This window comes from Colias croceus, chromosome 26 (assembly GCF_905220415.1).
Source record: "Colias croceus chromosome 26, ilColCroc2.1".
NCBI classification, from domain to species: Eukaryota; Metazoa; Arthropoda; class Insecta; order Lepidoptera; family Pieridae; genus Colias; species Colias croceus.
Window position 1 is genome coordinate 697,694 of NC_059562.1, and position 16,026 is coordinate 713,719.

The window sequence follows — 16,026 nt, forward strand, 5'->3', positions numbered from 1 at the left end:
AAACGTGGATTGAATTTTTTTCTTATGTGTCACGTGAAATCACACGTGAAATAGAAAATAAATAATAATAGGGAATATGCATGATTTTTTATATTGTTTTTACTTGAACGAATCCAGTAGCTGATCACCCTATGATTCTTTTCCGGACCTTTGAAATTTCAAATAATTACTAATTTGTAAACAACACAGAATTTATAACAACAAATAGAACTTCGAATGTAGACCAGTGACACCCCAGCGCATCTAAATCTAAATGAACACATTTTTGCAGCGATTAAAAGATTAAAAACGAAAACGATATCAAAAGAAAAATACTCATCCCGAATTATTTTCAATTCAAAATCTCTCTGTATAGTTTCCTTCCCCTTAAATTTAGGGATAAAAGTCTACGTTGGCAATACTGAGGTTTGCTCTGACATGGCTCTGATGCAATGACTAAGGAATCCTATGATGGCTCTGACCAATGGTGTCGCGTTTTCGCAGACTTTTTTAGGAATTTTTTTTTAGATAGAAACTTTCTCAATGAATTTTAAATTATATCAAAAAATATTTACAGGAGCTTCAATAAGAAGTAATAAAGTTTATTAAAAAAAAATATTTGAGACTACTTCATGCATATTCCCTATAGCTGTGCCCTGCGGTTTCACCCGCATTGCACAGCTCCTGTTGGTCTTAGGGTGATGATAGCCTATATCCTTCCTCGATAAATGAGCTATCTAACTCCAAAAGAATTTTTCAAATCGGACCAGTAATTCCCGAGATTAGCGCGTTCAAACAAACAAATTCTTCTCACTTCTGCTTTATAATATTAGTATAGATTAAAAAAATTAGATAATTATTTAACTCTAAATCAATATTCAAGCCTACCAATTATTAAAAAATATATGTGTAATGCTTGTTTGTGTAAAACCATATTTTTTCGTCGTTTTCTACCTATTCTGTGTTATCAACTTTATCGTATTTAATGAAATTTTATATTAATAACGATATAGGTAGTTAAGATCCACCGCAAGAAGACCGCAACCCTACCTACCACTTGTACATTTTAAACCCACCAAAAACATAAATGTAAAAATTGGAGCCGAGTTCAATCGTTGACTTAATTTGCCAAAAAAGAAATGAGATCTAATTAATGTGTGCCAAGTTCTGCAGACAGTCCAGAAATTTATTTATAAAGATGTATTAAGTTCTTAGGTTGACTGAAAACTCAATTGTTTTATTTTCCCTTAGAGAACAATGTTTATTCAAAAATATAACTTTTTTAATTTGAATAATATAATTATTTTCACAAAGCAAACAACTTATGACCTATTGAACCCCATAATTTGATGAGGCTAGTTTTTAGAACTTCACAAAATATAAACAGTATGTAAAACTAGCCTCATCAAATTATGGGGTTCAATAGGTCATTAGTTGTTTGCTTTGTGAAAATAATTATATTATTCAAATTAAAAAAGTTATATTTTTGAATAAACATTGTTCTCTAAGGGAAAATAAAACAATTGAGTTTTCAGTCAACCTAAGAACTTAATACATCTTTATAAATAAATTTCTGGACTGTCTGCAGAACTTGGCACACATTAATTAGATCTCATTTCTTTTTTGGCAAATTAAGTCAACGATTGAACTCGGCTCCAATTTTTACATTTATGTTTTTGGTGGGATATCATTACTTTTTGTACAGAAAATTACTCTGCAAATTTGATTTAGGTACTTTATGAATATAATACTTTTTATATACGATTTTTTTATATTTTTTCTTGCGGATTCTTTGTATGGTTTGTTTAGTATTATTTTCTATATTTTCTTGTATGTTATGAATGTCAGCGCACATTGCCCCGTCATTATCTTAGATTACAAAATAAAGTACAGATGGAGCATGACAACCGCCCGTCGCCCTTGTCAAAGAAAATACGAAATCAAAAACAAATACGTCGCTGCACCAGTGCTATAGCGCATATAGTGTCATGAAATACGTCAAAAAGGGTTTGCAATTTTAGTAAAAAAATGCTGTCTTGTGATAATAAAACGCTGTAAAATTTGTTCCCGAAAACAAAAAAAAAGATGAAACATCGTTTCACAGGTTTTCTGTAGATTATTTGGCTGATTTATTTCTATAAACGAATAATAATTTTACAGATATGAAGGAATACAAAACTTCAACGTATGTTGCCAGTATTTTGAAAATGAATTTGCCATTTTTATTGGTAAAACGGTTTAATGGTTAAAAGATCTTCAGGGTAATGCTGTTGGATTTTTCTATCGTGAATGTGATTATTTGTATAGTGCACTAAAGGTTCATGATCATTATTAGAATATTTTTATAAGCATAATACATTATTTTGTTACTTTTATAAAGCTTAAAAACGTCATAGTCATTTTCGCTAGCGATTTAATTTATGTGAACTCCATGATGAAAATAAAATGTCCCGTATTCTCGACTAAAAACTACCGCTATTCGCATTCATATAATATTTGAAAAATAAAAAATAATTTAATTATTATAGTTAATATTGAAACTTTTTTTTATGTCATTTATTTAATTAAAAATTGAATATAATTATTTTGTCCATATAATATAATACAATATTATAAAAAAAATATCATAAACCCGAAATTATATTAAAATAAAAATTAAAACTTGACTGCTAATTTATGTGTATAGCCTACGTCAATATCGCCACTAACATAATAATTCAGATGATTGCAATGAAACCTCACATCTCAAAATCGGTCCAACGGTTTATACTGCAATGCGTGTCAAAGAAATATTATACATACATACATAAACTCGAAAAACATAACCCTCTTTTTTCCGTAGTCGGGGAAAAATTTGGGAAATTTTTCAATATCCGGTAACATTACACGCACACAGAAGCACCGTGTACGTACATTCGTTATTCTGAGACGTACAGTGCAGCGGCGAAATGACAGCACACATAGCTTTATTGAAAATGACGATAAATCATTCGGTTTAGTTCGGCAACGCTCCATCTGAGGTCATTATCTGCAATTTTTTAAACTCGTTTTCTGTTTAAAAGATTACATGATTTTCTAAACATCCAGCGTGAATATGTACACACACTATTACAAAGATGCAAAGATCGTTGTAGAAGAATCGTCGCTTTACTCCATGACGTTACGGTATTGCCATGACGAGATTTTGAAATTTTACTCTAAACGCGCCTAAAGATGTTTCACTTATATTAATATTAATATTACGCAAATTAAATCATTTCGACCTTCGACAAAGCCTTCTTCCATTACACTGAAATTAAAAATAAACTAAACACTCATAAAAAAAGAATAAAGAAATGTGAATTTGTAAAATTATATATTATTTTTAACTGTATGAGCAATATTTTTATTACAATTTTCTTTTATTTTACGTTTAATAATAGTTTTGAATAAAGAAATCATGCAATCGAAGTAATCCGCCCTAGCGATACTAGCGCGAGTGAGCCTCTTGTTTCTATATATAATATCATTGGAGTGAGTGTGATGTCAGAGGCGCATCGAATCTACAGATGTTCCGCGCTAAAATATGTAAACTTCAATAATCTATATCTCAGTCATTTATTGATGGATTTCAAAATTTTTTTCGGCCACTGACTAGTTTTGATCTATTTTTTAAGACTAGTAAGGTGAATATACTATTTTCTATTTTTTTAAAGTTTTCCATTTTTCCATACAAACAAAAATAATGTCATTGAAAAAAAAATTAAATACAAATAAATTCAGTATTTTCTGATTTTTTCCTTTGTACACTCACTTTTACCTAGCTGATTACAAAATTTGAACTTTCTAGGTCATCTGGAAGTGGGTTAGGTTTTGTATATGTCTATAAGTCAGTCAGTCTTAAAAATTGCGATTTTTGGATATTAATATCTACGCAACTGTTTAATCTGTATTTATGAAATTTAAGGTTCTTGTTTATCTTGAGGTCCTCTTGATATGTACCAAATTTGGTTTATTTAACTTAAATAGTTTTCGAGTTATAAGGGGCTGAAAAGTGGCTCGAAATGGTTCGTGTAAATATACACACGGCTGCTGCTCGCCAGTTCTCTTCGCTTGAACTCGGCTTGACACGCTGCCGCGTGTCTAGATTTTTTGAAGAAGTGTTTGTATTCGGAAGAGATCACAGTTAATGAAAGCCAAAAGATATAAGTAAAAAGAAAGTTTATTTACAAAATATTAGCAGTCTTGTACCATAAAAATATTAGTAAAATTATTAAGAACTACCTAGTTATACACATTGAGATTATAAACCGCACTTTCCGTCTTTTGCTTGGCAGGAACCTTCAGGCGCGCCGCTTTCTTTTGCTTCTTTTCGTACCGGTCCAGTCTGTGTTATGGGAACAACTCTTTCTCCCTTGGAATCGATCTGCTTTCTAGGTGCCGTAATCGAAAGAATACCATCGCTAGACAGCTGTGAAACGATATTATCAGATTCCGCTCCCTCTGGTAAAGAGTATTTTCTGACGAAGTGTCGTGAAATAGATCCATGTTCATCCTTCTTTTCCTCGTGTTTCGCTTCCACAACAACGTAGCCGTCAGATGTTTTGACGGTTATTTCATCAGGGGAAAAATGTTGTACGTCCAAATTAATTTGGAACTTGTCTTTTTCGGAAACGATCGATGAACCAAGATCGCGAGCAATTGATTCCATATATCTCCAAGGTCTGAAGTAATCCCTGAACATCCACGGTCCCATCATGCTGGTCAATAAATCATCTGGAGTTAGAGCCAAACCGAAGTCTTGATCGAAAAGCCGGTTTTCCTTTTTGTCTGAACATTTTTCCTCACCGTATATTTGGGTGAAAATTAGAGATGTCACTAAAATGATTGATAATGCTCGAGCCATTTTGTAGTTTCTTAATTATTGACTTTAATTATTTATCGCTTCGCTTGTTAAATCGTAAACTCAGTAGTGCACAATCTGTAGTGTAAATTGCAAGCGTTCACTTTGATTTCAAATAATACTGCAATTGCCGGGCTCAGAGCTCTTTATATACCCGGTTCGCCATCTAGTATCGAGTAGATAATTCTCAAATGTACTGACGTGTTCGTGTGTGAAATGATATTACCAGCAAATGTGATACCACCACGTCAGCTTTATCAAAGTAATTAATGTATCAGAATGTTATAGTAAATATTATTGAATAAGATAAAGCCATGCTGGCTTGGCAATGATTTTAAGAAAACTTTTACTATTGACATCTAGCGGAGAGTAGCACAAATAACTAGCCACTGACCTAGTGCAACTATCCTTGCGTGAACCCATTGCGATGAAAGAGACAACATCAAGTTCGAGGTCGCTCAATAAAATTTCCAGTACTTTCTAGACATCCCAAAATATAACCATAAACTGGAATATACTTTGTGTCTTTGTATATGCTTTGTACTTTATCATAAGATATCTTTATTCGTAGATAGTTTAATTATTATTTGTGTATGGTTCATTAAATATTAATTTTTATTAATGTTTGTATTACTTAAAATATTCTAAATTTTAACAGTTACCTACTTTGAGGTATAATTCGACACAAATGGATTCTTTACTAATTATTATTTTTCCATTACTTTAATTCACATTTTCAACAAAATAGATCATCAGAAAAAGTAGAGCAGTCAGTGTTAAAGAAGTACCTTATAGTTACCTATTATATTAATTTTCACATAAGCTCTAACCATCTTGACCACCTCCTTGGTACAGTGGTTGCCGCGTGAGCGTAAACCCTGGGTTCGATTCCCAGTGGAGACGAAGAAAAAAAAAATATCTCGGTCTGGCTGATCACTTGTGCCTAAAGAAAATCGATCAGTGAAACAGATGTATAATGCATCTGCCCCTTACCCCACTAGGGGACATGGGACTTCACTTTACTTTGTAATCACCTTGATAATTACAAGATTTTAATTATCCAGGTGGCTACAAAGTAAAGTGAAGTCCCATGTCCCCTTGTGGGGGATCTTTTCATAGCCTCATATTATATAGCTAAATAAATTAGGTATATGAAATACCGTTTATAAAATTTGAATGGAACATAAGAAAGATATTTTATTAATCTGAGATTAAAAATATCTATAAATTCTATAAAATAAAACTGCAGTTTATAAGTCAATAATTCAATAGTCATCTATGATCGACATTCCACTGCTGTAATCTATACTCATATTATAAAACTGAAGAGTTTGTTTGAACGCGCTAATCTCAAGAACTACTGGTCCGATTTGAAAAATTCTTTCGGTGTTAGATAGCACATTTATCGAGGAAGGTTGTGTACTGTATGTGTTACGCTAAGACCAACAGGAGTGGAGCAACGCGGTTGAAACCGCGAAAAGCTATAGTTTACTTATAAGTTACTTATCTATTATAGTATTGATAGGTTTTAATAGTAAGGTTTTCGCAACGGGTTTTCCTTCCTATTTACAGATGATGATGATGACTAATAAACTTTTTTTTGCTAATAAGTACTTATTTTATTCAGTGTCCCCAATTTTCACGAAAGATAGTGATGGGTTTTATTGAATTTTACTAATTAAATATGATAGGTAGTTAGGTATCAAATGGATTTATTTTTTTAAATCAACCTCATTATTTTAAAATGCTTTCACGCATTTTTCTAGATGTTTCAAAATATAACATCCCCAGTCACTGAACTGATATCTGGCCAAGGTTGAATATAAGATACTTTATCAACCGTAGCTGTTGTATTTTTAATGCATGATAAAATTATTGCATACGCTAGCGAAGTCGTTGGGAAAAGTAAAATTTAAGTAGGTAGGTACCCAACTATATATATATATATAAATATCGAACATTGTAACAACACCTTTTTTGTAACTACATTCTTGTAAATAAATGAAATTTGAATTTGAATTTGAAGTATTTTATTTTTATTTTTCATAGTAGTTACTTAAGTAACTATTATAAATACAAGCGGATACAAATAAGATCTGCAGACTGTACGTTAGGCCGCTCTTATCAGGAAATAACTACAAACCAAAACAAAAGTAGATAGAGTAATTTATTAAAAATCGTCAGAGCATTTTTAGGAGCTCATTGTGATAAAAAAATGTAATGTTGATTTTACGAGTGATCAAAGGTAGGTACCTACCATGTTCCTACATAAAAGGCTTGTCAGAAAAAAGTAAAGGTTTAATTAATTATTGTTAATTATTATTATTATGCGTAAAATAATTACACTTTTACTCAATTCAAGTAACCTACAACTAAAAATTTAACAAATACGTTATGTATCTTTAAATTTTTTAATCGGTTGTTATTTATTTATTTAACATGTCTAGTCATAGCAAATAAATACTTAAAACAAAATAGAGATGCAGATTTTACAATGAAAGCTGATGTTAATAGATGACGAAACAAGCTAACTACGCTCCTAATATTAGATCATTCGGATTATTTTTATTCAATTTTATAAATAACTTTAAGTAATCTTAACCTTCCAGCGGTCGCGCGCGGTCTCTGAGTCCGCAACGAACTTATTTTAGTCAATATACTGAAACTGTAAACAATAGACGCTTGCGCTTCCGTGATACCTTCGAGGGGGTGAGGTAGCACCTCTCAGTAGCCCTGTGACATTCCTTGCATGTACATGTGCTTTCTTATTTGTGTTTGCGGTCTCAGATTCCGCGCGCGACCGATTGTGTTCGAGAAAAATCCAATGCAATTAAACCGAAGCCGAGGTAAATATTTTATGTTTTTTGTATCTTATTATTACTTTTTATGCTTTAGACTATAATAATATAAAAGTATAGTTTTAACAATGTATTTTTGTTGTAGACAATGAATTACGAAGACTTAGAATGTCGAATATCTCGCATGTTAGAGGAGGTGGAATCAGAAGATGAGGTCTTCGATGACGTTTCGGACCAAGAAGACGACCCAATAGAAATTTCACCAGCATAGGATGAGTGTGTTCAATCAGACGCTGAGCTTAATGAAAAAGAACCGCAAAACAAAGTATACTTAGTTGTTTCAAATGTGAAAAACACATGTGCCTAGAACATGTGATTGTTATATGCCGAGAATGTTCATTTCCAGTAGATATTATGGACACTAATGACGAATAGTTTATTATAGTTATTCTAAACAAAAATAAGTAGTTTTTAGGTATGTTTTCTTTATTTCATTTCATTATAATTTAGATTATTCTAGAACTTTACGTGAAATGATCTCAAAAATAGGTGTCATTTTAGCGTTCCTATTACACAGTGCCAATTGATGATGAATGTGATTTATTTCTAAGATAATTATAGTCAAGTTTATAATTGTTAATTGTAAAAAAGAAAATTTCATTTTGTTTTGTTTAATGTTGATTTATAACGGTGATTTCCACCCAGAGTCAAAAATTTTGAGTTTTTATAGACTTTTGTTCTATTAAGTACAAATAAAAGAAGTAATGAGTAATTAAATTGTTTTTATTTTATTTCACATGTTTAAGACCTCTTTTTAATCATGTGCTATACAAGAAGTCGAAATATTCATTTGTTTTCCCAAACGAGACACTTAAATTTGCGGAATCACAGACCGCGCGCGACTGCTTGTGTTCGGCGCAAGGGTGCGACCGCTGAAAGGTTAATATTGAATGCGATTTTATATTTATTTCTGATTTTTAATAAAAAGCAACATAATTTTAATAGTATCAGCAAGCATATTGGATTATACAATTAGATTTAGTGGTAAATGATACGATACAACGAAATACATACAATACATAATATCACTTCATAGTATCGATGGACGGTTTGTAATTTAATCAATGAAACGTCTGGGACAGGGCATTCGGTGCACTCACACGAACAAAAAACGAATTGATCGTACGCACACTGATGAAATACAGGTTAGGTTGTATGAAAGGTCTAGAACATGCAGGAATACAAACAAAGCGCCCGACGCCGCGAAGTTTCGAGATGTTTCCATTCGCTACTAGATGGCGCCCCAGCAGCTATATATAAACCGCGCCGGCCGGCAAACCAGCAAGTATTATTTGGAAAGCGATACAGAAAGCGACTTGGTGCGAAAGCACTGCGATTATACGAAGTTATCACTCAACTCTGTGACAAAAGCGACAAAATGTCTCTTCTACCATTCATCCTTGGCTACGAACATCCCCACCGCATCCTGGACCAGGACTTTGGCTTGGCACTGACTCCTGATGATTTGCTGACAGCGGCTGTTGCTCCTATGCTCTCTCGGGACTACTACCGGCCCTGGCGCCAGTTGGCTGCTGCCGCGCGAGATGTCGGTTCCACTATCAAGTCCGACAAAGAAAAGTTTCAAGTCAACTTGGACGTTCAGCACTTCTCGCCAGAAGAGATTACAGTAAAGACCGCCGATGGTTTCATCGTGGTCGAGGGAAAGCATGAAGAGAAAAAGGATGAGCACGGATTTATTTCACGGCAGTTCATCCGGCGCTACGCCCTGCCTGAAGGCTGCGACCCAGAAACTGTTGAATCTCGACTTTCATCTGATGGTGTGTTGACGGTTATCGCTCCGAGGACTGCTCCAGCTTTGAAGAACGAGAGATCGGTGCCGATCGCACAAACTGGACCAGTCAGAAAGGAAATCAAGGATCAGACGTCACAGGCTAGCGCTAATGGAGAGAAATAACTTCAATATTTAGGTGTAAAATCTTGTGGTGTTATGATTTTTTTGCAAGACTGATTATGTATTCTCAGTATTATAATAATTATTATATTATGTTTGTACTTATGAAACGCTTAATATACGATTATCATTTTTTGTAAAGATATCATTGTATTTTTATTTCCCCACTAGTTACCTAGAAACAATAAACAATTAATATTAGATATTTTCTTATTGATAAAACATACTAACCGTAACACAAAAGATTCATATCAAAATTATTGAGGTGATGCTAAAATTTATTATCATCTACATTTGTAAGTATGGATGTATGGATGTTTGTTACTCTTTCACGTAAAAACTACTGAACCGATTACAATGAAATTTAGCACACATATAGAGGGTAACTTGGATTAACACATAGGATAGGTTTTATCCCGGAAATCCCACGGGAACGGGAACTATACGGGTCTTTCTTTGAAAACGCGGGCGAAGCCGCGGGCGGAAAGCTAGTATATTATATTTACACTCATTCAATTCTACGATTTGACACAACAACAATACGTACAACATTGAGTACGGTCTACATCCTGTAAAATAAAATATTCATAACTGAATATCGAGATAGAAGAGGATCAAAATTATTACCTATATTATATCTTTCTCTTGAACCATTCAAAATAGCTAGCGTAGTTTTATAGATCTGAGTATACAGAGGACAGACAGAGAACGAGAAGCCACTTTGTTTTATACTATTTACCATTTTATTAGGTACTTTAAACAAGTTTAGCTAAACATAATAGGTAGAGAAGTAATTTTATTTACAATGCAAGTCATCAATAAAAAAACGTGCCCCATTATTTCGGGCTACGACTGTCCTATTTTTAAATGATCTCATATTATATACAATAAAATATGTGTTAATAAAAAAATAATAAGGAATATGTTTTATTATTTAAAATATAGTAAATGGGCTAATTGATTTTCTTCGTATTAAGTTAATTATTATCGTGTCGATAGTTTAGGCGTAAACTGAAGTTACGTCTTCTACTTTTTGATTTTCGCTTAGTTATATTTTGTAAAAGCTTTATTCAACGATACCCCTTTGGATTTGTGCCAAAGTTTCTATAAATAATTTATTTGATTGTTGTCTTGGGCTCCTCTTGCTAAGTTTTATATTATGTGGTATATATTACCAGTACGTACATTGTACAAGGATTAAGCGCGTCACACACGGTGAAGATACTGTAATATTTTATCTTAAGATACTCTAATATAAAACGTTATAGTATCTTAAGGTATCCGGTATCAGCGTTCTGACCATCATTTTTCTTTATATCATTGCGTACTAAGACCCCTGTAGAACCGCCATCCTGTTACAAATGACCCACAAAAGTTCGGGTCATTTGTAACTCTGTAAAAAATAAAACAACAACCTTCTAAATATTGGTATATTTTCAAAAATATCATATTACATGACCTGCATATCTATTTACAAAAATAAAAACATAACTTAATATTAAATATTTCATTAGAGCTGCGTTGAATACAATTATATAAAATCTACAAGTCGAGCCGTGTGCGCGGTACTACCTATTATATATTTACAATAGCGAGCACTTTTTGTCAAAAACATTAGTTTATAAACTAAAGAATACAAGCATAGATGTGTTATTTAAGAATATAGATAGTAAGATATAGTTTTAAACACGCGTAAAAGTTGATACCATTCCGTACATTTGTGGAAATTGTTGGATTTGTATAATAACATACTAAAAAAGATTAATATGAACATAATATTTGAAATGCCTCTTCTCAAAATTCTCTTTAAATTTTACCCAAAAACACATGTATACAAATATGTAGATTTTTATTGTTCCTTTTTAATGTTATTTATCTCAGAAACGGTTTATTTTATCTTATATAATCGTTTTTATATTTAAAAAAAAGAATACAAAAAACTGGCAGTTGATCCGTTCGTGTTACAACTTAAGTCAAAATTGGCAGCAGATTTAAAGACTAGAAATACATTGATTCTACAATATCTGTGGCAACTATAAATAGAAAAAAGTCGACCATCGACAACAATTCAAATCCCGCGATGAAAATAGAATTCGAACAATTAACATAGACACTGAAACGCTTAGTTTTTTTTAATCTAATACAGGTCATAGACACCAATTTTTTTTATAATTGTCATAGATACTGCACAAGAAAAGCGCGGAAACATACATTCAATACAAGCATTGTGTTCTGTGTATTAATTTGAACTCCTAAATAACGACATTGCGTCGAATGGAACGCTCCAATGTATACTAAACATATTTACATATTATTAGGTGGGTAAGATAGATTTTCATCGCCAATTGAGTATTTTTTCGTAAAATTTATTTTGTTTGATTTTTTGTTAATTTTTAGGCCAAAACGCATTCCATTACACGCAACCCCGCTGTATCGTATGAAAACTAACTTACACACTAATTTTTCATAAAAAACTCGTAACATACCTACAGCGTACTTTAAATATAAGCTAATACACACTGTCAGTCGCACTTTTGGCCCGCTTGCATCCCGTGGTCATGTGAACACAATTTTAAGAGATCATTTTCAAACCTTAAATTTTAAACGCTGGGATCTTTATAATTAAAATATCAATGGTATATACCGATCGTGTTTATTTTTTCGATATCCGAATTGAGTAAAAAAAATTACTAGCCATACGAACTTTTTGTTTATATTAATAAAGTATAGTCAAAAGATTTGAGCATAAACTTGAGTTAGATATTTGGAGTTTTAAAAGAAACATATTTTTAGACGTTTCTATTACGCATTTTACATTAAACTTATGACACAAGACTGACAATATTTTTGGCTTACCAATATGACACACATTTAATAGTATAAAAGTACACGTAATACTGCATAAGATCCCCCTTATACGCAAATCAACATCGATTCACGTTAATGACGCAACAAAATGGCGGTAAATCACAAAAAATAGGAAAAAAAAGCCTCGATACTAATACCACAGAGATACACGCAAGCCGGTGTCCAAGAGGACGCCTGTTACTTTTGAGATATTTACAAAATATTAATAATGTTTAAATAGACTAAAGAAACTACATTATATTTACGGTTTGAAGTCGAAATAAGACAATTATTTTTCAACTGATTTTTTAACAATATATTATTTTCTGCCTAACATGTAACCTAATACTTTTAAAAGACTATTTCCTTAATTTTCTTAAAAAAAAAATATTTTTGCATAAACTCTATGTAGATATTTATTGATTTTTGACAAAAAAATACCAAAAAATCATGTATATTTTATAAAAATCTCAAACGTATATAATAATATCCCTAACGATAATCGTCTATACATTATTATTTATTATAGAGTGCAACTGCGATGTCATATTTCCTATAAAACTATCTATTTGTGTTCCTTTACTTGTACTACCGTGATATTTGTAGACCTTAGGCGGTAGAAAATAGTAGATTTTAGTACTAAAGTATCCCGTTTGCATACTATAGAAGATTTTTGACATTTCTAATTATGAAAATTCTTATTATAATATACTTACGGGATATTAAGGGTATAGACTAAATTACATGTGATACGATCTATTTTTAAAACTGTGACATATTTAATCTATCTAGACATTTAGTATAATCTGTATTTAACATCGAGACTATAGAATATAGTTTTTTTTTAATTTGCGTAAACACGATATTCTGGTATTATAATTTGTGGATTTAATAAGCTATTTTATAAAAAAAACTTTTAAAATGGATCATGTATTTTTAAATGATAAACTGTGTAGTTGTCTCTTACTAGAAAAAACAGACACCAATTTCTTATTTTTATAGTAGGTACCTAGTCTTAAAATTATCGTGAACTTATACCGGGATCAGAAAAAGAATATTACATACTAATATTTTAACTGTATCTTTCCAATAGTAAAAAAAAGAATAGAAAAGACAGAACACAACATATTTATCTATAATCAATAACTGAAATATCAAAAGAAAATTCAGAAATAATATACACCTTTCCAAAAAAATACGAACAAAATTTATTAATTAAAAAACTAATATAATTGAATACTTCCGTCCGTATGTATAACATCACAGTTGCACGTTACGCTTATTTCGTACAAAACCTTAAAACTATACCTAGCTAGATAATAAACAGTCATAAAATGGCGGTTCCGTTGACGCAAACTGAAGTTAGTTAACTAAGTTCACACTAGTTCCATCTCGCTCTAACAACGTACACACGACAAGGACAAAACATAAAAGGTACCCATACAAAAATCGGCACGTCATTTTTTATACTTTAATTTTTATTGAATTTTTTTTTTATAAATTAATGTTTTGTGATAAAGAAAAATACTTGCTGTATTTATTGACATATCAAATAATTTTGTTACAAGATATGTACTTACGTTGTTAGATTGATATTCGTCAAGTAAACTGAGTCAACTGAATTCAGTGTGCGTTCACGAAATTCAACCACGACTAAACTAAAAATGTAAAATTCATCGAAAACTTCCGGCGTCGTGCATACTTTAGTAATTGTTTCATGGTTATTTACAATGCAAAAATGTATTGATATTACATCCAAATATGTTTTTAATAGCTCTCATAGTCACTTATTATGTATTGATTCACGTCAACTATTTTACGAATACATTTGATATAAAATTATTTCGATTGTTGCCTATTTACAAATGTTTTGCAGTACGCACGCGCCATTTGTGCTTGGGGTAGACTTTTGGCCTTAGGTTTTATAAACCCTAACACGATTTCGATTGAAAACAAACAAACAAAAATGCTATGTATGGCCGCTACGTTACCAAAAATAAATACAATATTTTTTTTCTTCTCTTTGGACATTGTTACGATTGGTAGTTTACACTAGGGCTTATAAATGGAAATTATAATTTTATAAATATCTAAATGATTAAGTTATCATGGTATACTGTATAAATTCAAACTTGTAAAAGTATGCTATCCACGGCACCTTTCCCTGGGGCCATGGGTATCTTTGGAAGATTTCCCCACTTAAAAAAAAGGTGTAAGTCAATCATTTGACTAAAAATTTATCCATAATGTTATTTCGTATTCTTTACGTATTTGACTGTCTAGTGTCTACTACTAATTAAAAATAAGTCGTTTTTTCCTTCCTGACGCTATTACTCCAGAATGCGCGAACCGATTTCCACGGTTTTGCATTCGTTGGAAAAGTCTCGGGCTCCGTGAGGTTTATAGCAAAGAAAAGGTGTCTCTGGTGGCGAAACGAAGTTCGCCCGGTTTGCTAGTTTTTTTTATATAAATTTCACTACAAATTATAATTGCCACTACACCACAGGCATGATACCAATATAAATAATCATAATTTGCTCGTTAAGTCGAACACAAAGCGTCAACAGGCGAAGCCTTACCTACCGTCATATCGAAACTAAACATAAAAAAAACATAACAAAAAGTCAGATCTACGCTACATTCGGGAAACTGCGAAAAAATGGAATTAAAAAAGCACCTAAGTATTTTTTTTTGTTGATTGTACTAAACGTACGTAAATCTCAGCTATATTGGTGCATACAAATATTAAATAATTTAATAATTTTTAAATACCCACTGACTATACCCGAAGTTTAGGAATCGAAAGTGCAAGCCAGACAGCAGGCGGTCGTTTTATATGTCTATCCTTTTCTGACACGGGTGATACTTTATTTTTAACGTTTATTCCTTAGATACACGTGTACCAAAATAATTTATCGTCAGTGAGTGGAGAGTCTAAAATAGTCAGTACAAATTGTTCCATAGAATATTCTAGTTGTTTTTGCACGAACTTCGCACTAGTCGCCATATTCACTGTGAAGTTGCTGTGTCACATATTTCAAATCCATATAAAATATATATACTTGATTATATAAAACCCCTAAAATAGAATGACCTATATGGTTCCTAAACACACATTTTTATAAAAGTTCCATGAAACCACTTTTTTAAACAACACCAAAATTTAATTATCTTGTTATGTGTGTCACAATTTACTTTAAACACTTTTTTCGTGATTATTCATTGCTTCTACCGATAAATGTAACTAATGAGAAATCATACACTTTGACACTAATTTAGGTGTCATTTCAAGTGTTAGTGTAAGTGTAACAATGTCAAAATGAAGTTATTATCTTGTGTGAATTTAATAAATTTAGATTATATATTTTTGTGATTTTTCAGAATAATTGTTGAGTGACACAGAAACTTGCCAGTAAAGTTATGGACGTGTTATTATTAAACCTCTAGAAGTTTATGGTGTTTAGCTGTCGTCGAGTAGATTGTGTAACTCCGCGTAGTTCAGTATGGCTCGGTGGAGGAATTCGTATTGCAGCTGAAACAAGATATTC

The 16,026-nt window shown here is 31.9% G+C and overlaps 3 protein-coding genes across 4 annotated transcripts in view; 1 reads left to right on the forward strand and 2 right to left on the reverse strand.

The window, feature by feature from the left end:
• Positions 1–4,223: 4,223 nt before the first annotated feature.
• On the reverse strand, positions 4,224–4,873 carry LOC123703435 (protein lethal(2)essential for life-like). The gene has a single exon (XM_045651430.1). It carries the CDS (start codon positions 4,862–4,864, stop codon positions 4,262–4,264), a length of 603 nt encoding a protein of 200 aa, XP_045507386.1. The 5' UTR covers positions 4,865–4,873; the 3' UTR covers positions 4,224–4,261.
• A 4,122-nt stretch (positions 4,874–8,995) lies between these two features.
• LOC123703405 (protein lethal(2)essential for life-like) lies at positions 8,996–9,776 on the forward strand. Its single transcript, XM_045651358.1, has one exon. The coding sequence runs from the start codon at positions 9,098–9,100 to the stop codon at positions 9,632–9,634; it is 537 nt and encodes a 178-aa protein (XP_045507314.1). The 5' UTR covers positions 8,996–9,097; the 3' UTR covers positions 9,635–9,776.
• A 1,291-nt stretch (positions 9,777–11,067) lies between these two features.
• LOC123703404 (tyrosine-protein phosphatase 69D) overlaps positions 11,068–16,026 on the reverse strand; it is a 37,760-nt gene continuing 32,801 nt past the window's right edge. For both annotated transcript variants that reach the window (XM_045651356.1, XM_045651355.1), the window contains exon 26: positions 11,068–16,010. In XM_045651356.1, coding sequence (XP_045507312.1) covers positions 15,939–16,010 — 72 coding nt within the window. In that variant the 3' untranslated portion in view covers positions 11,068–15,938. The remainder of the gene's footprint in view (positions 16,011–16,026) is intronic.